The sequence below is a fragment of the Thamnophis elegans genome, chromosome Z (genome assembly GCF_009769535.1).
Source record: "Thamnophis elegans isolate rThaEle1 chromosome Z, rThaEle1.pri, whole genome shotgun sequence".
NCBI lineage: Eukaryota > Metazoa > Chordata > Lepidosauria > Squamata > Colubridae > Thamnophis > Thamnophis elegans.
Window position 1 is genome coordinate 52166257 of NC_045558.1, and position 25315 is coordinate 52191571.

The 25315-nt window shown below is 42.7% G+C and overlaps 1 protein-coding gene across 4 annotated transcripts in view; it reads right to left on the reverse strand.

Annotated features, from left to right (window-relative positions):
- TCAIM (T cell activation inhibitor, mitochondrial) overlaps positions 1–25315 on the reverse strand; it is a 115978-nt gene that overhangs the window by 22227 nt on the left and 68436 nt on the right. For 2 of the 4 annotated variants that reach the window (XM_032236919.1, XM_032236918.1), the window contains exon 13: positions 15345–15842. The exons of 1 other annotated variant lie outside the window; for it this stretch is intronic. In XM_032236919.1, the coding sequence (XP_032092810.1) occupies positions 15748–15842 (95 nt within the window). In that variant the 3' untranslated portion in view covers positions 15345–15747. Of the gene's footprint in view, positions 1–15344; positions 15843–25315 lie in introns of those variants that run through there. One more of the 4 variants, XM_032236917.1, reaches the window with a different exon arrangement.

Below are 25315 nucleotides of genomic sequence, written 5' to 3' on the forward strand. Positions count from 1 at the left end.
TAGGTCGCACTGACCGATGATCTCTGGCGGGCCAGGGATAGAGGACATTCCTCCATCCTTGTGGTCCTTGACCTCTCAGTGGCCTTCGATACCATCGACCATGGTATCTTTCTGCGACGGCTGGAAGAGGTGGGAGTGGGAGGCACCATTCTACGGTGGTTCTCCTCCTGCCTCTCCGACAGGTCGCAGTCGGTGTTGGTTGGAGGCCAGAGGTCAACTCCTAGGCCCCTCAATTATGGGGTGCCACAGGGGTCGGTCTTGTCCCCCCTCCTATTTAATATCTACATGAAGCCACTGGGTGGGATCATTTGCCAGCACGGGATTAAATACCACCAGTACGCGGACAACACACAGTTGTATCTGTCCGCCCCGTGCCAACTCAGTGTAGCGGTGGAAGTGATGTGCCAGTGCCTGGAAGCTGTTAGGGTCTGGATGGGAATGAACAAACTGGCACTCAATCCGGACAAGACCAAATGGCTGTGGATGCTGCCCCCTAAGGACAGCCCAGCTAGTCCGTCCTTAAGCCTGGGAGGAGAAAATTTGCTCCCCTCAGAGAGGGTCCGCAACTTGGGGGTCCTCCTGGATCCGCAGCTGACTTTGGAACATCACCTGTCGGCTGTGACCAGGGGGGCCTTTGTCCAGGTTCGCCTGGTGCACCAGTTGCGGCCCTATTTGGACCGGGAGGCACTTCAAACAGTCACTCACACCCTCGTTACCTCAAGACTGGATTACTGTAATGCGTTCTACTTGGGGCTGCCCCTGAAAAGTGTTCGGAGACTAGTTAGTCCAGAATGCAGCCATGCGAGCGATACTGGGTGTACCAAGGTACACCCACACACCTATCCTCCACAAGCTGCATTGGCTTTCCATTGGTCTCCGAGCACGATTCAAGGTGCTGGTTATCACCTTTAAAGCCCTACATGGCCTAGGACCCGGATATCTAAAAGACCGTCTTCTGCCGCATACCTCCCTAAGACCGATAAGATCACACAGGATGGGCCTTCTCCGGGTGCCATCAGCTGGACAATGCCGGCTGGCGACGCCTCGGAGTAGGGCCTTCTCTGTTGCCATTCCAGTCCTATGGAATGAGCTACCCTCAGAGATCCGGACCCTACCCACTCTCATGGCCTTCCGTAAAGCTATCAAAACCTGGCTTTTCCGGCAGGCCTGGAGCTGTTGACCTCTTGATTGAGGTCCAGCCCCGCTTAGACTGGCTGCATGTTGTGTTTCTTTTAATTTGTTGTGTCTTATTTGTTTTAATCCTTTTTAATATTTCTTATTTCTGTAAGCCGCCCGGAGTCCTCCAGGATTGGGTGGCCTATAAATTCAATAAATGGAAATAAGGTTACTCCTATGCTCTTGTATGGAGCAGAAGTTTGGGATCTATACTCAACCACATTTCTAGAACAAACACAGTCCCATCACTTGAGATGTATTTTGGGTGTAGACCCAAGAACATCTGTTGCTGAATTGGGAATTCATACAATTCACGCACTATCCAAAAATTAGAGCATTCACATTAAGTTTACAAATCATCCTTATGGTTCCTTGCATTCATCAATAACAAGAAAAACATCAACTCAATATGATGCTGATGTGTGAACCCAGCTAAATCGCTTATTTCTACAAAGGAATCAATCAGCTGAGGAGGACTGAGTACTTTCCTCAAATGAAGACAAAAATGATCTCTCACTTCTGCATTTTTTTTCTTTTTCTTTTTATTCCATTGACAAAAGTTGTGAAGCAGCATGAATACCCAATATACTCCCCGTATGGATTAGGAGACAATCACGTTGAATGTTGGGTGGGAGAAAAAGAACTGTTCTTACTGTAGGACAAAAATGTTTTTGGGAATATTCTCAGTGCTACAAAGTTTATTGGCTAAGATGCCTTTTAGTTTTGTTTATATAAAACAACACTGCCCCTTTGTGGCTATATTTTTAATCACAGGATTATTCTTCTGGCCTTATTATCTAAAATGGAATGGGGATAACGTGGTTTCACCTATGCAGAACCTCCTTTGTTTTTCTCAAATGCCACCCAAATCAAGTTGCAAAAGACCCAGATTTGCAAAGTACATTTATAGAGCCATTAGCAAAAGCTTTGAATGCTTTAGAAGGCTTAAGCAGAGGAAAGAGTAAAAGAGACTAGTTTGAAAAGTGTGGTGGACAATTAGCTTTTTTTATTTTATTTTTATTCACATTCTTAAAGTCCCATAAAATGATGACATTGTGGATATTTTAACAGAAATTAACAGAATAACAGACTTGGAAAGGACCTTGGAGATCCAATTGCCTCATAAAAATCTCCAGTCATGGAACACCCACAACATCTGAAGGCAAGCCATTCTACTGGTTAATTATTCTACTGTTAGGAAATTTCTTAGTCCTTGGCTGGATCTCTCCTTGATTAGTCTCCATCCATTGCTTCTTGTTCTGTCTTCAGGTGCTTTAAATAATAGGTTAACTACCTCTTCTTTGTGGTAGCCCCTCAAATCAGTGGAACACTGCTATTAAGCAATTGAACAGAAGTTGCCTTCAGAAGTTGTGGGAGCTTCATCACTGGATGCTTTCAAGAAGAAACTGGACTGCCATCTGTCAGAAATAATGTAGGGTCTACTGCTTGGGCAAGGGGTTGGACTAGAAGACCTCCAAGGTTCCTTGCAACTGTTAATCATGCCACCCCTACTCCTTCTTTTCACTAGATTAGATCAGGGGTCTGAAACCGTAAACACTCAAAGAGCCATTTGGACCTGTTTCCACAGAAAAGAAACAGCAGGGCCCAATAATTTAACAACCAGTGTGACTGGGTGGGTGTGGCCAACTCAATGTCACTCAGTCACATGACTCTCCAGCCATGCCTACCCAGCCAGTCATTAGGGCAGAGAACTGGTTGTTAAATTATTTGTCCTGCCTGGCCCTGCCTCACCTCTCCCCTCCCAGTCACCTCTTGCCACACCCGGCCTCAGGTGTATTCTTCTTTCTCTCTCTGTCTCTCTCATCTCTCTGTCTGTCTCCCTTTTCTCCCCCCTTCTCTTGCCCTCTATTTTCTTTTTTTCTCTATCTCTCTCATCCCTCCTCCCTTTCTCTCTCTCTCTCTCTTTCTCCTCTCTCCCCCCTCTTCTCTTCTCCACTCCTCTCTCCTTTTTCTCTTTTCTCTCTCTTCTCTCACTCTCTCCCCTCCCTCTTTCTGTCTGTCTCTCTCCTCTCTTTTTTTCTCCTCCCCCATCCCTCTTTCTCTCTTCCTCCCTCTCCCCTCCCTCTCATCTCTTTTTCTCTCTTTCTCTTTCTCCCTCTTTATTCCTCTCTCTTTCTCTCTGTTCTCTGTCTCTTTCTCTCGCACCTCCCTATCTGGCTGTGGCAGGGCTGGAAGGGCTCTCATGAGTGGGGAGACCCTCCTCAAGTAAGCAATCGGGCTCAGCCTCCATGTACATACACTTCCATTAAAGACTATATGCTGAGTGTGATATGTTAGTAATCTGTCTGATGGTAATGCTGTTTATTCCACATTTTTCTAACTTACCCAAAAGTAAGTTGTAGTCTATTTTGTCAAATGCCTTATTAAAATCCAAGTATACTATGTCCACAGCATTTTTCTGGTCCACTAATTTAATCAAATTTAAATTAGTGCCTAGAAGATAATGGGAAAAAATAAATAATTTTTTTTTTCTAAATTAAAAAATGGGATGCTTTTGGATAGCATCTAGGACAGTAAGGGCGAACCTTTTTGGCACTGGTCAAACTGGAATGTGTGTGCATTTATTCTGGAGTGCCGGAAACCTGAAGACCAGCTGGCCAGTGCATGCCTGCCTGTTTTTGCCCGTTTTTCATGCTATTTCAGGGCTGTTTCAGGCTATTTTTGTGCTGTTTTCAAGCTGTTTTCTGGACCATTTTTGGCCCACAAAAGGGCCTGAAAATGGCACAAAAAATGGTCCAGAAAAAGGCTTGGAAAATGGCCAGAAAACAGCCTGGAAAACAGCACAAAATGGCATGAAAAATGGCCCAGAAAATGACCTGAAAAACAGCTTGAGAACAGCCTGAAAAATGCCCCAGAAAACACCCCCAAAATGTCCCAGAAAACAGTCTGGTTTTGGGGCTTTTTTGAGCTGTTTTCTGGTGCTCTGGCACCACGAAGACCAGAAGAGCAACAGTGCGTGCCCACAGAGAGGGATCTGCATGCCACCTCTGGCACATGTGCCATAGGTTCACCATCATAGACCTAGGATCTTCAGAGGTGTGAATCGCATGTACAATACATATTTAAAAGGTATGGAATTTTAATTACATGACTGTCATCACCATCTTGATTTTTTGAAGATTCTTAGCTGATTTAAAGGCCCTCTTCTAGCTCTATGGTTCTATGTTTCTACCTTGAGATAAGAACTCTTCAATGTGCTTAGAAGAGGATTCTTGAGAAATTATATTTTGGTTTTCATCTAATAATATTGTAGTTGGTTGCACAGTCAGCCAGATGTTTAGACTACATGTGGTTTTTTATTTATCTATCAATTAGTTCCTGAGGATATGTCATAGGCATTTGCTGCTGTTTGTTTTTATCAAAGGTATTGTCACAAGATATAAACTGTTCCAAGTAAAGTTACCTATTATATTTGACTGATGCTGACTTTGTCAATGTTGATGTAGTTCAAGTGAGCTCCAGACATTTTAAGATTGCACGATCTTAACACGATCTAATTTCTCTTGGTATATTTTTGATTTCTTTTACCACCATCATTCCACTTCTATTTGCAGGTCTTTGTATTTTGTGATTTTCTACACTTCTTTCTCTTCTCCTCTGCTGTTTCTAGCCATTCCCATATCCCCGATCCAGAATTTTAAAAATCTTTTATGTGGCAGTATAATAATTTATTAAATTTATATGCTGCCTGACTCCCAGCAATGCTATTGGTTACAAATTGTTCAAAATATTAAAATACAAAGAGGAGCAATACAAAAAGTGCAAGCCAAATACAAAGGAATATAGATGGCAAAGAAAATAAACCAGATGGAAACAAAGATAAAGAAGAAAAAAGGTCTTCAATCACACTCACTTAAAAACCCAGGTAAAGAGACAGTCTTCAAGGTCTTTTGAAACTTCATTTAGGGCAAGGGCTGATCAGATCTCAGAGGGAACCTCATTCCAGGAGGAGATGATACAGAGAAGGTGGTCTTTTGGCATTGCTTAACTAAAGGAATCTGGAGTGTGCCAACCTGCCATGTTGGATCAGCTGGGCAGATTCTGTGGTGAGAGGAGGTCCCTCAAGTAAAAATCACTATGCTATGTAGAACTTTATAAGCAACAACCATAACTGACAAGTGTAACTTATGAAGCAAACTGAAGTATTTTCATTATTGTCTGCACTATTGCATTCTGAACCAGGTCCCTGATGGTGAACTTATGACATGCGTGCCAGAGGAGGCGTACAGAGCCCTCTGTGGCATACGTGCCATCACCCCAGCACAGTATGCCATAGGGCGGGTGACAGCAAGCTGCAGGTCTTTTGTCTCTGCTGTGGCTCTGTTGCGTGATCCCGCCACTGGCTGGCCCTGCCCCTTGCCTTCCCCTATGGATGGATGGATGGATGGATGGATGGATGGGACGGGACAGAGAGAGACAGAGAGAAAAATAGAGAGTGAGGTGGAGAGAAAAAGAGAGGGGAGAGAAACAGAGAGACGGAGGGAAGAGGGGGAAAGGGGGAGGGGAGAGAAAGAGAGAGAGGGAGGGAAAGAGAGGGAGGGAAAGAGAAAGACAGAGGGGGGAGGGAAAGACAGAGTGAGAGAAATGGGGGCAGAGAGCGGGAAAGAGAAAAATAGAGGGAGGGAAAGAGGGGGAGGGAGGGAAAGAGAGAAATGATACGACAAAAGTTAGTGATGTGATCTCACTTTGCTGACATTTTGGTTCAAGGCTGCTGTTAGCCAGAGGCAGAAAAGTGAGTAGGTTGAGGAACGATCATCTGGCACCATTCTGATTAAACCACAAAAAAGAAAGAATAAAGCATTTGCTCCAGTCTTTTGCTCTTTCAGTAAACTCCTGCATATCAAGTGCTCCCTGATAAAGACTTAGAGTAGTTAATCAGTATTAACTAAATATACCACACTGATTAGTTAAATTTCTTGTTTATTTTTATTTTTTATCTCGGATATAAAAAAATGAAAGAAATCTTGTGACTTGATTGATTCTCCCCCATTCCATGAACAATATATGAGCATAGAAAACAAAAACAGTAGAATTTTGAAACTCAGCCATGTCTTAGAGTGATTAGAACACTATTCACACTGGTATCGAATGGTGAAGTTCTATTTCAGCATGTTTGGAAGACAAAGATTAGAAGTTTATCTCAATATTAGATCAGAAAGTGTGATTCAAATTCCTACTCAGCTGTTAAGTCTCTTTGTCTCTTTGAGTCAGTTGTGATTTTATAGCCTCGCAGGATTGTCCTGAAATAATTGAAAATGAAATATTTTAATAGGAGCCTCATGTGTTTACATGAAATCATTTAAACTATTTAAGGAATCTATGGAGATTCTCAGTCATCCAGGTCATGGTTGTCCCAAAGGTGCTTTTTCAGGAGGCAACTGGACTTTGTTTTTTTCTTTTGAAGATGTTTTGCTTCTCATCCAAGAAGCTTCTTCAGCTCTGACAGGATAGTGGGGAATGGAAGGATTTATACTCCTTGTAGACAGCTGGTAATCTGCATCCTTTTTGCAGGTCACTGAAGCACTTGGACGTTTTTCTGAGTCCTCAGGGTCACCGGAGTAGTGCTGCTGTTTCCTGTAGTCTGCAATTTGTTCTCTGGAAATCCATTCCTACTCCCACATCATTCAAAGGTTGTTCATCCCAAATTGTATAGCTAAAAGTCTGTAGAGATTCTCAGTCATCCCGGCCAGTGGTCACCAAGTGGTGGTTGTGGACCACTGGTGGTCTGTGAGAAAATTTTGGTGGTCTGCAGAAAAATTATTTGCATTTTTTATATTGCACTAAATACTGTTTATCTTTAAAAAAAAATCATAATAGTGGTCCGCAGGATTTAAAATTATGAATTTAGTGGTCCCTGAGGTTTGAAAGGTTGATGACCCCTGATCTAGGTCATGATTGTCCCAAAGGTGCTTTTTCAAGAGACAACTGGACTTTCTTTTTTGTTTTGAAAAGGAATCCATAAACAATACTGTTACAATGCCTCTGTCAAACTGAGTCTGGATTCTAACACCACATTAACTATGTGCTTTGTCTCTTAGTTTGCTGTTGTGGAGTAAGCCCTGATGTTTACAAAGTAAATTCATGGCTGAATGCATTATGAGGACACAAGACTACTTTGTAGCACATAGTATGGGTAGAAAAACATTACTCCATGTGTGCACCAGATTTGTATGTATTCATGCTTGCATTAATGACTGCATGTATGTATGGAATTATATACTGTATATGTAGTTCAATATTTTACTGTAGGAAACAACCATAAATACAGTCACTATATTTTCTTTGAAATAATAAAGGACAAGCCTAAAATGGGGGCAAATCTGAAAAAAGGTTCATAAAGATAAGAAAATTATTTATTTCTGGTACTTGACTTTGCAAAAGCAAATTTAAGAATGATATCAAGGAAATAAATAATTAAATTATATCATTCTAAACGACAACTTTAGGAAATAAAGAACTGTCCTTTATAGCATAAGATGTTTCATTCACATGATTATATATGCATTATCATGAGCCATAAATAAGCTTTTTACCCATGTATGCAACTTCTTATGATGGGGTAAAGAGTAAAACCTGCTTCAAATTCAGCCAGCATCCCTGTCAGGGCCCACTCCACTCCATAATTAGGAAAGAAGACTAAGAGACTCCATGGGTTGGAAATCCAAAGTACTTTTACTAATTATAAATGGTAAGCGAGCAGTAGTGAAGCAAGATCTGAATAATATGGCGCGAAAGCAATTGATATATAGGGAAACCCGTTCCCCCCCCTAGGATCAAAGCTCCAGTCCAATCATAAGTCCTTCAAATGTCAGGTGTGAGATAACTTCAAACAGACAGGCCGAAGATGGAATGTGTAGGCCGTTGATGCAGGCGGGAAACACGTACGCATGCGTACTCCCAACGACTGGTACATCCTAGAACCTTCCTCCAGCACGTCAATTAAATCCCTCCCACATACACGCCCCCCCCTTCCCGTTTCATGGCAGCTGAAGCAACAGCAAAGCAGAAGCTGACATCCGGCCGTCCCCCGGAAAAAGGCTGTCAGGCCTGGAAGAAAAAACAAACGAAACAGACAAATAAGAAAACAAATGAAAAAGGGAGGGGAGGGAAGTCAAGGCTTGTCGGGATAAGAAGCATAAAATCTCTGGAGTAAGCGGGGCGCACGAACGTGGGACTTATCAACCCATTCCGTGTGAGAGGGGGGGAAATGTTTCCAAGCCACAAGGTATTGGATGCGATTACGGTGCCTACGGGAATCAAGAATTTCACGAATTTCAAAATGATGTTCTCCATCCACAAGTAAGGGAGCAGGTGGAGGGTCATCCGCGGGCCTGAGGTTGGATACCCGAACTGGTTTGATGAGGTTAATGTGGAACACCGGGTGGATACGGTTCAGATGCTTGGGCAATTGCAAACGAACCGAAACAGGATTGATAACTTTAACAATTGGGAAAGGGCCAACATACTTGGGACCCAATTTCTTCGATTTTTGTGTAGTATGCAAGAATTTCGTGGACAAATACACTAAATCTCCAACGTGGTAATCATAGGGCTGAGAGCGTTTCTTATCAGCCTGCTTCTTATGAGCCTTATGGGCAGCGTCCAAGGTGGAAAGAGTCAGGGGCCAAAGGCGACTGAGACGTTCGCTCCAGTCTGCAACGGAAGGAACCTGAGGTTGGGCCGTAGGCAGTTCGGGAATAGGAACAAAATCCTGGCCGTAAACGACCCGGAAAGGGGTGAAGCCCGTACTGGAGTGAACCGAATTGTTATAGGCCACTTCAGCATGTGGTAACAAGTCAACCCAATCGTCCTGTTGATAATTGATGAAACAACGTAAATACTGTTCAAGGACGGAATTAGTACGTTCACAGCCGCCATTAGTCTGAGGATGGTAGGCGGAGCTAAGGCCTTGGGTGGAACCAATGCGTGCAAGGAACTCCTTCCAAAATTTAGATGTGAATTGGACTCCACGATCGGAGATAATACGGTCGGGAACCCCATGCAACCGGTAGATGTGGGAAAGAAACAATTTAGCCAACGCCTTGGCGGAAGGAATTTTGTGGCAAGGGACGAAATGAACTTGCTTGGAAAACAAATCAGTGACTACCCAGACGACGGTGTGGCCCTGGCTTTCGGGGAGCTCAACAATAAAGTCCATAGAAATCTCCTTCCAAGGTGCAACTGGGCGGGCAACAGACTGTAGAAGTCCCTGCGGTTTCCCCGGCGGCTTTTTGGCGGCCGCGCAAACTGGGCAACTGGCCACATAAAGTTCAATGTCCTTTTTTAAAGAAGGCCACCAGAATTGTCTCTTCACGAGGTGCAAAGTCTTGACGAACCCAAAATGACCCACCATCCTGGAGTCATGAGCGCGACGAAGGACGACAAGTCGTAGGGAAGCGGGGACGTATAATTTAGCACCAATCCACGGTAGATCGTCCCTCATGGTGCACTCGTCCCGATGGGTCAGGAACCAGTCGTCTTGATGAAGAGCCGCTTTGAGGTCAGAAAGTAGATCGTGAGGCACTACCTCCTGAGCTTTGGTCTGTTGACGTGTGAGTACCGGAGCTGCCAAGAGCGGTTGGACGATACTCAGTTTGGAACAATTATACTGAGGTAATCGGGACAAAGCATCGGCCATGAAGTTCTTTCCGCCCGGGATATACTTGAGAGTGAAATTGAAACGGTTAAAATATTGGGCCCACCGCATCTGTTTGGGGGAGAGACGACGAGGTGTGCGTAACGCTTCCAAGTTCTTGTGGTCAGTCCACACTTCAAATGGGTGTTTAGAGCCTTCGAGGAAATGGCGCCAAGTAGCGAGGGCCCAACGGACCGCAAAAGCCTCCTTCTCCCAAACCGCCCAGCGCCGCTCTGTGTCAGTGAGTTTACGTGAGGTGTACGCGCAAGGCTGTAAGTTACCTTGGTCATTGGCTTGTAGCAGAACGGCCCCAACAGCGACATCACTGGCATCCGCCTGGACGACGAAAGGCTGGTTGAGATCAGGATGTTTAAGAACTGGTTCAGCGGCAAAAAGGCGTTTAAGTTTTTCGAATGCCGCCTGGCATTCCATGGTCCAGTCCAAAGGCTTATTGGGTTTAGGCTTCGGGTCGCCTTTAGTCTTGAGTAAATTAGTGATAGGGAGAGCAATGTTGGCAAAAGAGGGAATAAATTGACGGTAGAAATTAGCGAAACCCAAAAATTTTTGCAACTGTTTACGAGTTTTGGGAGCGTCCCACTCAGTGACCGCCTTCACTTTTTCAGGGTCCATTTCAACGCCATCCGAGGAGATACGGTAGCCCAGATAGTCAATAGTCGTTTGGTGAAACTCGCACTTAGACAATTTGGCATATAGGTTGGCAGCACGGAGTTTTTTCAAGACAGTGCGCACGAGATTGACGTGGTGGTCGTAAGAGCGAGTATAAATGAGGATATCGTCCAGATAGACGATAACGCCCTTATAGAGATGATCGTGGAGGATCTCATTAATGAATTGCATGAACACAGCAGGAGCCCCCTGTAGGCCAAAAGGCATAACTCGGAACTGGAAACAACCAAGAGGGCAGTTGAATGCGGTCTTCCATTCGTCCCCTTCCTTAATGCGTACTCTATAGTAAGCTTCCCGCAGGTCCAATTTTGTGAAGATGCGGCCCTTCCCCAGTTGCGCTAACAAGTCCTTCATCAATGGTAGTGGGTAGAGGTTTTGAGTACAGATTGCGTTAAGGTTGCGAAAGTCACAGCATAAACGAAGAGACCCATCTTTCTTTTCACGAAATAGGACAGGGGCAGCCACTTTGGGTTGAGCCGGTTCAATGAACCCACGTTTCAAATTTTTGTCAATGAAAGAACGCATCTCCTCCATTTCCCTGGGTGACATGGAGTAAATGCGGGGTTTTGGGAGTTTGACCCCGGGTAAAATGTCAATGGAGCAATCAGTAGGCCTGTGGGGGGGTAGAATGTCCGAAGATCGCTCGCTGAAGACGTCCCTAAGATCCAAATATTCTTTCGGGATTTTTTCCTCTCCTGCAATCCTCTCCTGCCCTCTAGCGGCTACTTCAGGAACGTCAGTGACTTCAGGTTGGTCCGGAGAGCCCTCCCCCACTGGAGGCACCTTCGAGCGAACACGCAAGCGGCCTGTCCGCCAATTTATGTGAGGGTTCCACTTCCGGAGCCATGGGATGCCCAAAATGAGTGGTCTGTCCATGCCAGGCGCGACCACAAAAGAGATTAATTCAGTATGGGTACCCATTTTCATTTCCAAAGGCTCAGTAAAAAAATGGGCGCCCCCCCCCCCCGCAATCGAGCCATCTATTTGGCAAAACACAATCGGGGTTTTCAAAGTGCGCAATTTGATGCCCAATTTTTCTACCATGGCGGGATTGATCATGGATCGGGAACAGCCAGAATCAAGTAAAGCTAGGAGGGTGGCAGGGGTCCCCTCAGGAGGAACTTTTAATTCAATAGGAATGAGAAGGGGCCCCTTGTTTGAACTCACCCAGCGAGGCGATGTGTCGTCATCAGAGTCCTCAGAAGAAGAGGAGTTAGCATCTGCGTCACCCTTTAATGGCTGGGCAAAAGGAGGGGGGTTGGTTTCCCCAGCGAACGCTGTCTCCTTCTTCTTCTTGTCAGAGCCTCTGGCAGGCTTGTCATCACGTCTGGGAGGGGGTTGGGCAGAGAGAGGCAGTTTAGCGCGACATTCGGGGGCGGTGTGCCCAAGCTTGCCACAACGAAAGCATGTTAACGGTCTGGAGGAGCCAGAAGGGGGCCCTCTTGCATCGCCTCGTCGTTTGGAGAACGATTGCGTAGTAGGAGGGGGGAGGGACCTGGCAGCCCTCTCCTTCCGCTTCCTTCTTTCTTCTGTGGCATAACGCAGATGGATCAAGTCAAGCTCGGCGTCTGCAGCATGCTCAAACCACGTGATTAAGCGTCTTGGCAGGTTACGATTGACACACTGTTGATAAATGTCTGCGTTCAACCCTTCGGCAAATCTGTCCAGAAGGGCGTCCTCCCCCCATCCTCTCATGTATTGTGAGAGACACTGAAATTCCTGGATGTATTGGGCGACAGGTCTATCGTCTTGGTCGAAGGTTAAAAACTTCAATTTGTTCCGCTTCTCAGTTAATGGGTCATCAAAACGTTGACGGAAAGCCTCCATAAAACGGTTGAAATTCCCCAAGAGGGGAGACCCAGACATGTGCAAAGCAGTCGACCATGTAGCCGCTTCACCATCCAAAGATAAAAGAATCATTCTGACCCTTAAAGTGTCAGATTCAAAGTCCCGGCCATAAATTTCCATGTAGTTAAACACTTGCATAAGAAAGGAGGGAAGGCTAGTAGAATCCCCCTTAAAACGTACAGGCAAGGGAGGGATTTTAGCCATTCGATGTCTTCGGGGGGGAGGCTGGGGGGGAGGTCCTCTTTGATCAGCGAAACCTCTAGCCGCAGGGGGAGACACGGGCCGAGGGGGGGGGGAGAATCCTGGCGTGGGTAACGTTGCCAGTTTCTCCAGTCTCTTTCCTCCTCCCCCCTTCTCTCTTCCAAAAATGTTTGACCCCAATAATCAGGTAATTCACTCCGCTGGGGTTTTCTCATCGGGCCCCGGTGCTGATAGCCTCTCCATTCTCCTTCATCGCCCCCTCTGCTTTCCCCACAGTACCTTTGGCTCCAATAGTCAGGGACTTCACTCGCCTGAGGTTTTCTCACAGCACCTGGCTCCAGCGAAGTTTGCGGAGGTGGTCTTTGGGTGAGCCCAGCATTCCAGCTTGTCTCTATCTCTCTTTGCCCCGCGGAAATTGACCAACGGGGTGGGGGGGAAGGTTCAGGCTGACTGGAAATTTGCAGTTGAAATAAATCTTCGTGCAAAGGTCGGTCAGACGGGCTGGGCTGGTGTAAAGAAAGATCGGGAGGTCCTAGTTCACTGGAATCCCCTCCAGTTGCGCCCTCCTCCTCTCTGGTCGGAGAAGACATTCTTTCCCTTCTCGGTAGACGTAAATCTCCTGGAAAGGGATATTATTCAGATCTTGCTTCTTGTCAGGGCCCACTCCACTCCATAATTAGGAAAGAAGACTAAGAGACTCCATGGGTTGGAAATCCAAAGTACTTTTACTAATTATAAATGGTAAGCGAGCAGTAGTGAAGCAAGATCTGAATAATATGGCGCGAAAGCAATTGATATATAGGGAAACCCGTTCCCCCCCCTAGGATCAAAGCTCCAGTCCAATCATAAGTCCTTCAAATGTCAGGTGTGAGATAACTTCAAACAGACAGGCCGAAGATGGAATGTGTAGGCCGTTGATGCAGGCGGGAAACACGTACGCATGCGTACTCCCAACGACTGGTACATCCTAGAACCTTCCTCCAGCACGTCAATTAAATCCCTCCCACATACACGCCCCCCCCTTCCCGTTTCATGGCAGCTGAAGCAACAGCAAAGCAGAAGCTGACAATCCCATTCTGTCTGCAGCGGAGAAGGATGCTACCGGTTTGTTTCAGATGTAGTGCGTAAATTGGTAAATTGAGATGGGAAACTGTGGCTAATTAGGGGTTTCCTGGGTTGCTTGCTTCAATCCCACCCCCATCCCCTAGGCAGGAATTAAGGGGCTACACAGCAGGCCAAATATATGTGCATATGTCTTAACTTAAGAATGACCCTCCAGCTATACATTTTGCAATTCTCCTTCTAAAGCTCAAATAAATGGAAGACAATCAGTAGCGGCTCTTCTACAGGAAAGGTGCTTAAGCACAGGTCTCATTATATACTATAGACACATTAAAAACAAACTCAATGAAAGGCTGTACTGAAGCTGAACTTCAGCTTTTGATTAAATGAAAGTAATGGTCATAATAGTTTTTCACTATGAACTGAGCCATCCACTGTTGTAATGTTACATTGTAAGAGGCTCCATAATGTTTGGCACAGCTTTTTTGCACATGGAAGGTATGCATTCTCATTTTAGAAGGCTGCCCAGCCTTTTTTGTCAATTGCTCCACAGCCAACCAGTATCTATATTTCAAACAATGAGTGTGAAATTAGGCTGAATTTACATTTGATAGGATTCACAAGTAAATACAAGGAATATTAATTGAATTCATCAGAGCCAATATGCATTTAATAATTTTCTCCCTTTGTTATTAAGTATTATAGTGGAAGCATTTAAGAGGGTTTTATAACTTGGTTCAAAAACTGCAGTGGAGGAGGCAGATTGCTGGCAATCCTGTGGCTCAAGTTATTCTCCTGTTGTATGGGGCAGCAATGAAAAGAGTTTGATTTTTTGGGGACCAGATACATTTCCAGGAACAACTAGGAACTCAGATTGCTTTTTGTTTTGTTTTTTTAATTCCAATGATCTATTCCTGGAAAGAGAACACAAATTTGCAATTTTTGTCAAACTTCAACAGATATTAATGCAGAATGTGGAAGAAACTCCTGCTAAATGTGGACCAACAAGCCAGATTAATTTTTTGCCTTAATCACTTCCTAGCCATACCTATGATCATATTATAGAAATTTGAATTAAGTGCCTGATCTCAGCTCAGTTCCAGGAACTTGGATTGAACTTTAATGTAGGAACAACCGCAAAATCATCTAGCTTTTTAAAATCTGAGCTCTGCATATTAAAATATATGTGCACGTGCCCACATATATCTTAGAATTAATACTTCTTCTTTCATCCCTTCCGCAACTGTGGGAGTTTGGAGCAATACTTAAACTGAATGTGGAAGTACCACTGGCCCACCAGAAATTGTCCATCTTCAAATTAGCATCAATTCCATCTAGGAGAATGAATAGCCATTTCTACATTTTTTTTCTACAAGCTTATGTTTGTAAATGCAGTTTGTGACAAGGATGAGTTGTCAGAGACAAATATAGGACATTTTCATTAAAGCTTGCAGCAGCTGTTCAAACCAAATGAGAACATAAGTATTGCCACTCACCCACTCAAAGTTATCATGTATCCAAAAGAAGAAATCATTGCAGTTCTTATTCTTGTAGTAGGATACTATGGATAAAGTGAACTCCCTTTCTCTCCCATTTTTACCCCCCCCTCCAATTCAGACAAAAATAATTTGGAGTAAACAAAACATTCTACCAGGAAGATGCCAGGAAATGCTATATATAACATTAAACTTGGACTAGTCATTGTGGCTTTTAAAATTATGTTATTTATTTTTGCTATTATTGGTAAGAAAAAAATATATGGATAACACAAAGCCATTTGTTACTTTTCACATTTTTTCTTTGCTAATTCATGTTCTGGATCTTGTAAGATGTTGTCTACCAATTTATTCTTATGATATAGAAATAACTTCAATACATTTAAACAGTTGCAGTCCAACAGAACAAATGGGCGGCAAATAAGGGAAGGTTGCTATTTATTAGATAGTCAACAAAGTATGGACAAAATATCTGAGGTGTTATTGGACTCTCCTTTGTTCCCAGGAAAAATTGTTTCTGGTACACAAAAAAAGTAAGCAGATTCACAATACTACCTTCTATATTACACATTTTATCCACAAGTTACTAATTGAAATGTAAGTCTAAGTGATAAATCATGCTCAAGTCCAGTTGCCATAGAAACATCTGCATCCCACATCTTGAAACTCAGTTGAAAATGCCGTTCTTTTTCTTCTATAACAGGTTAATGTTTTTTCTTTGATTGGATGGGAACAAAAAGTTCTTGTTAGAGGTTTTTGCACATTTTGAGAAAGATTAAAATTCAAATCCACATTTATCTATCAGAATCTGAACATATAATTAATATTTTGTGGAAAATGTCTAAAGATATGTGAATAAATACTATGGTTAAAAATAACTACATCCAGAGGAGATTCTATTGGAGCCATATTCTAAAGTTATGCCAATTTTAATGTATGAAGATATTTGTTATTATACAACTTCTTACAGGACAGAGTGCACAACTATAGTTTAGTGATTCATTAAAACACCCAAATTATTTTAATCTTGTATTCACAAAAAAAGATCATATTTTAGTATTTTACTGCCCAGTGATTATAATTGTTTTTAATTGGACTTATCCCTAACTGACATGAAGTTGCTTGCTTGTTTATTTATTTGCAACATCTACAGTTTATCACCTGCTAGTAAAGAATTTTGTTATTAAAAGCACCCCTATTAAAGAAGGTTTCAATTGAAATTCTGAAAAGATGTTAACTCCAAGTAAACTTTGTTGAATTCAGTGGGCATTATTTCTGAGGAATCATCATAAGGAGCAAGCTATTAACTGTTCTTTTAAAGTCCCTCTTGCTGTTATATACAATAGCTCTGCTGGATTAGGCCAACCAACACTCATTTTAGTTCAGCATTTTGTTTTTCACAGTAGCCAACAAGATGCTTTTGAGATACTCAGGAATAGAAGATGGAGACAATAACAATTGTTTTTGTATTTTCTCTTACAACCGGTATGCTAAAATTCAAATTGTAAATAGCTTGGGGCAGGGATTAATGATGCCTGCATACTTTCTAAAGTGCTATACAAAGATAATTAGCATTACCTTGAGACATTTTGCTGCCTGAAGAGAAGTCCAAATGGTGCCTCTCCAGAAGGCTAATACTTTCTAAAGCTTCCTGCATCACCCCCACACACTTGTCTTTCTGTTTTCACTGATCCCATGGAACCAGACTGAATTAATCCCAGCATTAATATTGCTACCTAAATAAAGCTCATCTCTCTGTATACACCAGTCTGACTCTGCATTTGAACATGTTGTTGTTGTTGTTGTTGTTGTTCTGGAATAGTGGAGTTTATTGCAATTCCACTGGTGTTATTGCAGAAAGCTGCAATTTATTAGTCTTTTATAAAATTATTGAACATTATTATTATTGTTGTTATTGCTGCTGCTGTTGTTGTTATGTGGCTAATCTTTGGTGAGATTCACAGCCTTTGGGGCTAGTTGGTAGCTCAACAGCTCAAGTCCTAACCAAGGACCTAGGAACTGTCAAATCAACATTGGAGGATATAAGCTGTTCCAGGTAGAATGGTTTTTTGCAGAATCAGAATGTTCAAGTCCAATAAATTTAGAATTTCCAAATAGCGAGCAAGCCCTTTAGGTATTGCTCCAAAGGCTCCAATTACAATTGGAATAACACATGATTTCTTTTTCCACAGTCACTCTACTTCAATTTGCAAGTCATGGTACTTTGTGATTTTTTTCTTGCTGCTTATCTTCAATTTGCACATCACCAGGCTTTTCTGGCAAAGTTTTCAGTGAATGATTTTAGCAACTTGGTCATGGCGTTATAGGTAGTCAGTTTGTGAAATTTTGCTGCACCCACTGATCAAATGGTCAACTGTCTCATCTTTCTCGTTACAGAGGCGGCATTTGCTGTTGGTGGTAACATTCTGAATTTTTGCCTTCATGCAATTTGTGGCCAAGACTTGTTCTTGAGCTACCAAAATAAAGCCTTGTTGTTGTTGTTGTTGTTATTCATTAAACATGAAACTCAGTCAACTGAACATTCAAAAATGCTTCGAAAACATTTAAAACATCCAACAACAACAACAACAACAACAACAACAACTCCGCCGTTGCCGGTCCCAAGCCCGGATGAGAAAGGAGGAGGGTTGGGGTCAGGTTGGCATCTGGTCCCGTAAAAAAAAACCCGCCAACCCATACAATTTGGTGAAAAAAAACAAATAAGAATTCCATACCGCATTGATCGTCGCATGGGTTAACAAGGGCTGCGGCGGATGTTGGGGTCCCTGGACATCCGTCAACAAGTGGGCTACAAGTGGACCAGCCAACAAAACGACAAAAATATAGTGCAGATGAAAACCGTGCCATAATGGCCTGTTACTACAACTCAGAGCCAGAAAAAAGAGGCTATTTAAAGCGAATGTATGAATTATGGAAACAACAATATCCAGATTCAAATGTTAGTGAACAACGACTAGCAGATCAAAGGCGATTTATTATACGGAATAAAGTGTTTAGTGAAGTTGAACATGAGGAAATTCAGGCAAATTGCAAAACCCAAAAAACAATATCACAAGCGGAAATAACTGATATTCAAGACACAACTAAAGACATTATAGTAGAACTCCCAGAAGAAGCTCTCGGGGAGGAAATAACATCACCACCACTAGAACCAGTTATCACTGAACTAACTCAAAAACAAAAAGAATTGAAGGATAAGATCATGGAGCATTTCTGCTTAATGAGGAAAGGCAACATTTACCATCACTAAAAACTGTGCCTAAGAAAATTTTGGCCCCTCATGAAAATGGTTAATGCAGTGTTTTCAACAATTGAACCGGGATCCATCTTGGAAACAAACCAGTTAATGTACAGCGCAGCTGTAATAGTCACTAATGAACTAGGCATTAAAATTAAAGTACCTAGTCACACAACAGAAAAAGCATCAAAGCCAAAGTGGAAAATCCGTTTAGAACAAAAAATCAAAAAATTAAGGGCAGATGCTAGTAAGTTAAAGAACATGCATGAGCAACGGCTTAAAAACAACAAAATCATAGATCGGCTAATCAGAAGATATAGATTGGATACAAGAAACATCAATGAAGCTGTAGAGATTGTAAAACAGCAGATAACAGCAACAGCTAGAAAAATTAAAAGATATGAGGCATGAATCATCCAATATAAACAAAATCAGCAATTTCGATCAGACCAACGGCGTTTTTATCAAAGTCTTAATGTGAATGGTGACACCAAAAGTGAAAAACCAGAAAAACAGGCCACAGTTGAATTCTGGAAAGAATTGTGGGAAAATGCAAAGGACTACAACAATGAAGCAAAGTGGATACATGACTTTGAGAAAAGCATTGGCAACAAACAAATGCAAGTATTAGAAATAACAACTGAGATGGTCAAAAATCGAGTTAAAAAGGTAAAGAATTGGACATCACCTGGAAAGGACCAATTACATGGTTTCTGGCTCAAATATCTGACCAGTTTACATGCAATATTGGCCAGGCAACTGAATGAAATTTTACAAAAGGGCCAAATTGATGAATGGTTGACAACTGGAAAAACATACTTGATTCAGAAAGATGCAACTAAAGGAACAACACCTGAAAACTACAGACCAATAACATGCTTGCCAACAACCTTCAAATTACTCACAGGCATATTGCAGATAACATGATGGATTATTTGAAAACAAACAACATCTTGCCAGTAGAGCAAAAAGGCAACAAAAGAAGGAGTAGGGGCACAAAAGATCAGCTTCTAATTGATAAAATGATATTAGAAAATTGTAAGAACAGAAAAACGAACTTGAATATGGTCTGGATTGATTACAAAAAGGCATTTGACTCACTGCCACATAGTTGGATCATAAAATGCTTAGAAACAACTGGCATTAGCAAAAATATTACATCCTTTACTGAAAAGGCGATGAAACAATGGAGAACTGAGTTGGCAGTAGGGAATGAGATCTACAGAATGGTTAATATCAAGCGAGGAATTTTCCAGGGTGATTCACTTTCACCTCTTCTCTTCATCATCGCAATGATCCCACTATCAGTAATCTTAAAAAAAATGAAATTAGGCTACCAAACAGCCAAAGAAGCTGAAAAAATTTCGCATTTACTATATATGGATGATTTGAAACTCAGAAATAGAAATCCAATCATTGACAAACACAGTCCGAGTATTCAGCACCGATATTTCAATGCAGTTTGGCATGGAAAAATGCGCCACTGTATCCATAAAAAGGGGCAAAATCACTGCATGTGAGGGAATTGAAATGCCCAATGGCCAATTAATTAAATGCAAAGAAAATGAAGCCTACAAATAGGCTACTTAGGCATTCTGCAGTTGGATAACATCAAGCATGGAGAAGTAAAAACTATTGTCAGGCGAGAGTACACCAACAGAGTTAGGAAAATTTTGAAATCTAAATTGAAAGGTGGAAATACAATCAAGGCCATAAATACCTGGGCAATACCAGTTATAAGATACACAGCTGTTATAGTTAACTGGACACAAGCTGATTTGGACCTTTTGGACTGAAAAACCAGGAAACTAATGACAATGCACTACAGTTTACATCCACGTGGTGATACTGATAGACTATATCTGCCCCGAAAATCAGGTGGCAGAGGATTATTACAAGTAAACCAAACAGTTGAAGAAGAAAAACATGCACTGGCTGATTATTTAAAAGAAAGTCAAGAACATCTATTAATCGAAGTAAAGAACAAAAATCTACTGAAGGCCCAACAGACAAAACAAGAATACAGAAAAGATGTGATAAAATCAAGAATGGAGAATTGGCAGAACAAAGCACTGCATGGCCAATTTCTGGAAAAAATAAAAGATAAAGTGGACAGTGAACAAACTTGGTTATGGTTAACAACAGGTACATTAAAGAAAGAAACAGAGTCACTAATCCTGGCTGCGCAAGAACAAGCTATCCGCACAAATGCCATTAAGGCCAAAATCGAAAAATCCTCTGATGATGCCAAATGAAGACTTTGCAAAGAAGCTGATGAAACTGTTGATCACATACTCAGCTGCTGTAAAAAAATCGCGCAGACTGATTATAAATTGGGGCACAATTCAGTAGCACAAATGATCCATTGGAATTTGTGCAAAAATTATAATATTAAAACAGCAACAAACTGGTGGGAACATCAGCCTGAAAAAGTCACCGAAAATCAGATGGTCAAGATCTTGTGGGATTTCCGTATACAAACCGACAAAATACTGGCGCATAATACACCAGACATCACACTGGTTGAGAAAAATAAGGTCACAATCATAGACATCGCAATACCAGGTGATAGTAGGGTCGCCGAGAAAGAACATGAAAAAATCGCAAGATACCAGGACTTAAAAATCGAAATTCAACGACTATGGCACGAACCAGCAGTGATAATTCCAGTGGTAATTGGCACACTGGGTGCTATACCAAAAGCACTGGAATTACATTTAAAACAGTTAAAAATTGACAAAATCACCATCAGTCAAATGCAAAAAGCCGCACTGCTTGGATCTGCACGCATATTACGAAAATATGTTACGACGTCCTAGGCCCCTGGGTGGGGCCTGACTAGTAAACAATGCCAAATCCGGCGAAACAACTGGCCACTGTGATACAATTGTATAATAATAATTTGACAACTATGGCACAAACCAGCAGTGGTAATTCCAGTGGTAACTGGCACACTGGGTGCTATTCCAAAAGCACTGGAATTACATTTAAAACAGTTACAAATTGTCCAAATCACCATCAGTCAAATGCAAAAAGCCGCACTGCTTGGATCTGCACGCATATTACGAAAATACGTTACGACGTCCTAGGTCTCTGGGTGGGGCCCGACTAGTAACCAATGCCAAATCCGACGAAACAACTGGCTGCTATGATAGAATTATATAATAATTTGAAATCTAAATTGAATGGTGGAAATACAATCAAGGCCATAAATACCTGGGCAATACCAGTTATAAGATACACAGCTGGTATAGTTAACTGGACACAAGCTGATTTGGACATTTTGGACTGAAAAACCAGGAAACTAATGACAATGTACTACAGTTTACATCCATGTGGTGACACTGATACTCTACCTGCCCCGAAAATTAGGTGGCAGAGGATTATTACAAGTGAAGCAAACAGTTGAAGAAGAAAAACATGCACTGGCTGATTATTTAAAAGAAAGTCAAGAACATCTATTAATCGAAGTAAAGAACAAAAATCTACTGAAGGCCCAACAGACGAAACAAGAATACGGAAAAGATGTAATAAAATCAAGAATGGAGAGTTGGCAGAACAAAGCACTGCATGGCCAATTTCTGGAAAAAATAAAAGATAAAGTGGACAGTGAACAAACTTGGTTATGGTTAACAACAGGTACATTAAAGAAAGAAACAGAGTCACTAATCCTGGCTGTGCAAGAACAAATGCCAGTAAGGCCAAAATCAAAAAATCCTCTGATGATACCAAATGCAGACTTTGCAAAGAAGCTGATGAAACTGTTGATCACATACTCAGCTGCTATAAAAAAAATTGCGCAGACTGATTATAAATTGCGGCACAATTCAGTAGTACAAATGATCCATTGGAATTTGTGCAAAAATTATAATATTAAAACAGCTGAGGTAGCAGGCTGAACAAAGGTAGACCTCAAACCTGAACCAAACTAGGGTCTCATGATATTAAGCTTTAACTGTTCTTATATAGAAATTGCAAAGATTTGCTTTTAGGACATGGTGCGGTTAGACAAGGGTTAGAGGCACATGAAAACTGCTGAAGCAAAGTCTCTATTTTAATGTATTTGCTGGCTTGACTGTAAATCTGTCTGGAAGACACATTTAACTTCTTCAAAATACGAGCTACTCTGCTCCTTTAGCTGACAATGTATTATAACTTCCTGTAGAAGGGCAAATCTTGAGGGCTGTTTCCAAAACTAACAGATGACTTTATCTGAATGCGATAAACAATAGAAGGGATTTCCTGCCTGTTACTCATGGTTTAGGCCTTTGTCTCTGAACTTGCACAACAAACTATTCCTTCCCTGAAGAGCTGGCTTGTGTGTCTTGTTTTTTCTACAACAGTTTTTGGCGACTCTGCCGGGACGTTAAGCGAGGCGATGTTTCGCTGAGGGCAGCCTGACCCCTTGGACCCTGCAGGGGACCACTTCTGAACATTCTCCAGGTGCTATGGGGGATTGAGCCTCCGGGAGACGGCTGTGGTACCTCGTTGGGGCCAACGGTGCTGAAAGCTAGTTCAAGATCCCTTAAAGGAAGGAAAGTAGGTCTGGACTGTATCCTGGCCAGGAAGGGCCTTTTGTGAAGACGTCTCAGGCGAGTATACGTAACTGGTGTTGTACTCATTTGAAGATAGAAGAGGGGGCCTGATCACCTCCCTGGACTTGGGACGGCGTTCCTAATGAAGTCCGTATAGGTTGTGTGGGTGGTTAAACCAGCGCAGTTCCTGCAGGTGGCCATTGAGTTCCGGCTTCTGGGGCCTCAGGTCGCTGGTAATGTGTTAGGATGGGTGGTAATGGCAGTGTGCCCCGCATGCTGTTGGAATGTATGTTGAAAAGTTTTGCTGATTACTTTAATCATACTGACTATAGGGTGCCATATCCCAAGGTAACTAGGGAGAGACTACAATACCTGTGTCAACAGTAGTGGACCCACATGGGTGTTAGTTGGGCCCCGGAGGGTACATTTAAGTTCCAAATTATTGATGATCTAACTTCTTTGATAGCTGCTAATGAGGAAAAATATCCAAATCAGTTTCAGTATATAGATCAGTGGGGAGATGTGGTGGCAAAACAGTCTGATGAATTGTTGCAATGTCAAGCTAAAGTGGTGTGCCTCGGTGTGGCCAGACCGAAAGGAAAGAGCTTGAAGGTAGTGTCTGAAAGAATTAAAGAAGTGAAGGTGTCTGAGATCAGGGAATGTAAAGGGCAGAAAAAGGTTTTAGTGCAAGATGAGGAAGAACTCCTGAGGCCTCCTCCATATGTGCCTGTGGGGGAAGTGGCTGCTGCAGTTGTGGGAGGATGAAGGGAGGAAGGCATAGCTGGTGAATATGGCAAGCCAGAACAGGATGTGTGATGTAAGGAGAAAAAGCCCACAACGAAACAACTATTTGTTCTGGGTGAGGAGGTTGAGAGTGATGAGGATAAGGGGGCTGTTGAGGGTGATATACCGATTGGAGTAGTGACTAGGGTGACTGCGGCCAGAGCGGAGGCGGTGGCTGTACAGCAGGATTTTTTGTTTGAGCCAGATGGCTACACAGGCTGTAAATGTGCAGGGTGCTAGAGTATAGACTTTGCTTCCAATATGTCCCCAGTTTACTTAACTGAAAACAGCATTATGGACCCCTCTCATTGAAGCCGACTGGGATGGTTGTTTTGTTTCAAACCATAATGCAGACACATAACCCCAATTGGCAAGACATACAGCAGCTGTTGAATACCTTGTTGACACCAGAGGAAAGGGAGAAGTGGAAGGAAGCTGTAAGGATGTGTATGAGAGCTAGACTTCTAAATGTGCAAGATTTAGGACCAAAGTCGGTAGCTAGGGCTCCAGAATGGGATTCAGGGTGGTGTCCTAGGAACCAGGACCAGATGACAGCATTGAAGGAATATCAGAATTTAACAGTGGAAGCTCTTAGGAGAGAGGGGAAATCCCCAGTGAATTTGTCGAAGCCGTCTTTAGTAATACAGGAAGCAGATGACAGCAGATGACCAACGGTTGATTGAAGCTTATGAATTGTACATGCAGGTTGATTAGAGGGCTCCAGAGGATGTGAGGATTATTATTTATTATTATTATTTAATGGATTTATAGGCCGCCCAATCTCAGAGGACTCCGGGCGGCTTACAGAACAAAAGAAAGTAATTAGTAAAAAAAGTAAAAGAAAACAGTTTAAAACATCACCATGCGACTTCTGGTTTGGCGTCGCGCCGGAGCGAGCTGCCGACAGATCCTCTGTTCGGTTTGCCCGGTCTTTGCACGAGCGTGGCCGTAATAGGCAAGGTCCCTTCGAGGTGCGAGGACCTGTGGAGAGGGGAAGCGTCAGAGCAGTGGAGGGAGATAGGCGATCTCCCCCCACGAAGCGAGAGGCTCCCTCAGAGCACGTGCAAAAGAGGTCGGCTGGTTAATGGCCGACCAGAAGACGTGACTGCCAGCCTTCAAAAAGGAAGGGAAGGACAGCTGCAGGGAACGTTGCGGATTGAAAGACGGCAAACATAAGAACTTGACCCAAAAGCCTAAATTTGAAGGGACTAATAACTTAACTGTAATGAGCATAGATTCGTGTGCGGGTGCATCTAGTTGAAGCGGCCAGCAAAGACGGACAGGGAAGATCTAAGAGAGCCGAGTGACGGAGCGGAAAGAAAAAGACTGAGTCTTTGGAATAGCTAAACCTGGAGGATTAACAGAGGACGAGACGGAGAAGAGAAAGATAGTCGGTTGGATCTGCCCCCTTCGTGGGAAAAAGGGGAAAAAACTGGTGAGTCGTGAGGGCTTGAGCCAGCTTTAAAACTTTGAGAAGGCAGCGCCATATTACGGATAGAGGCAACAGAAGGACAACATTATATTGACAACAGGAAGTGATTGATGGGTGAGCTCTAAAATACTGTCAGAAACTCTGGTCTCTCCTGTCTCTTGTCTCTTCACACTGAAACAT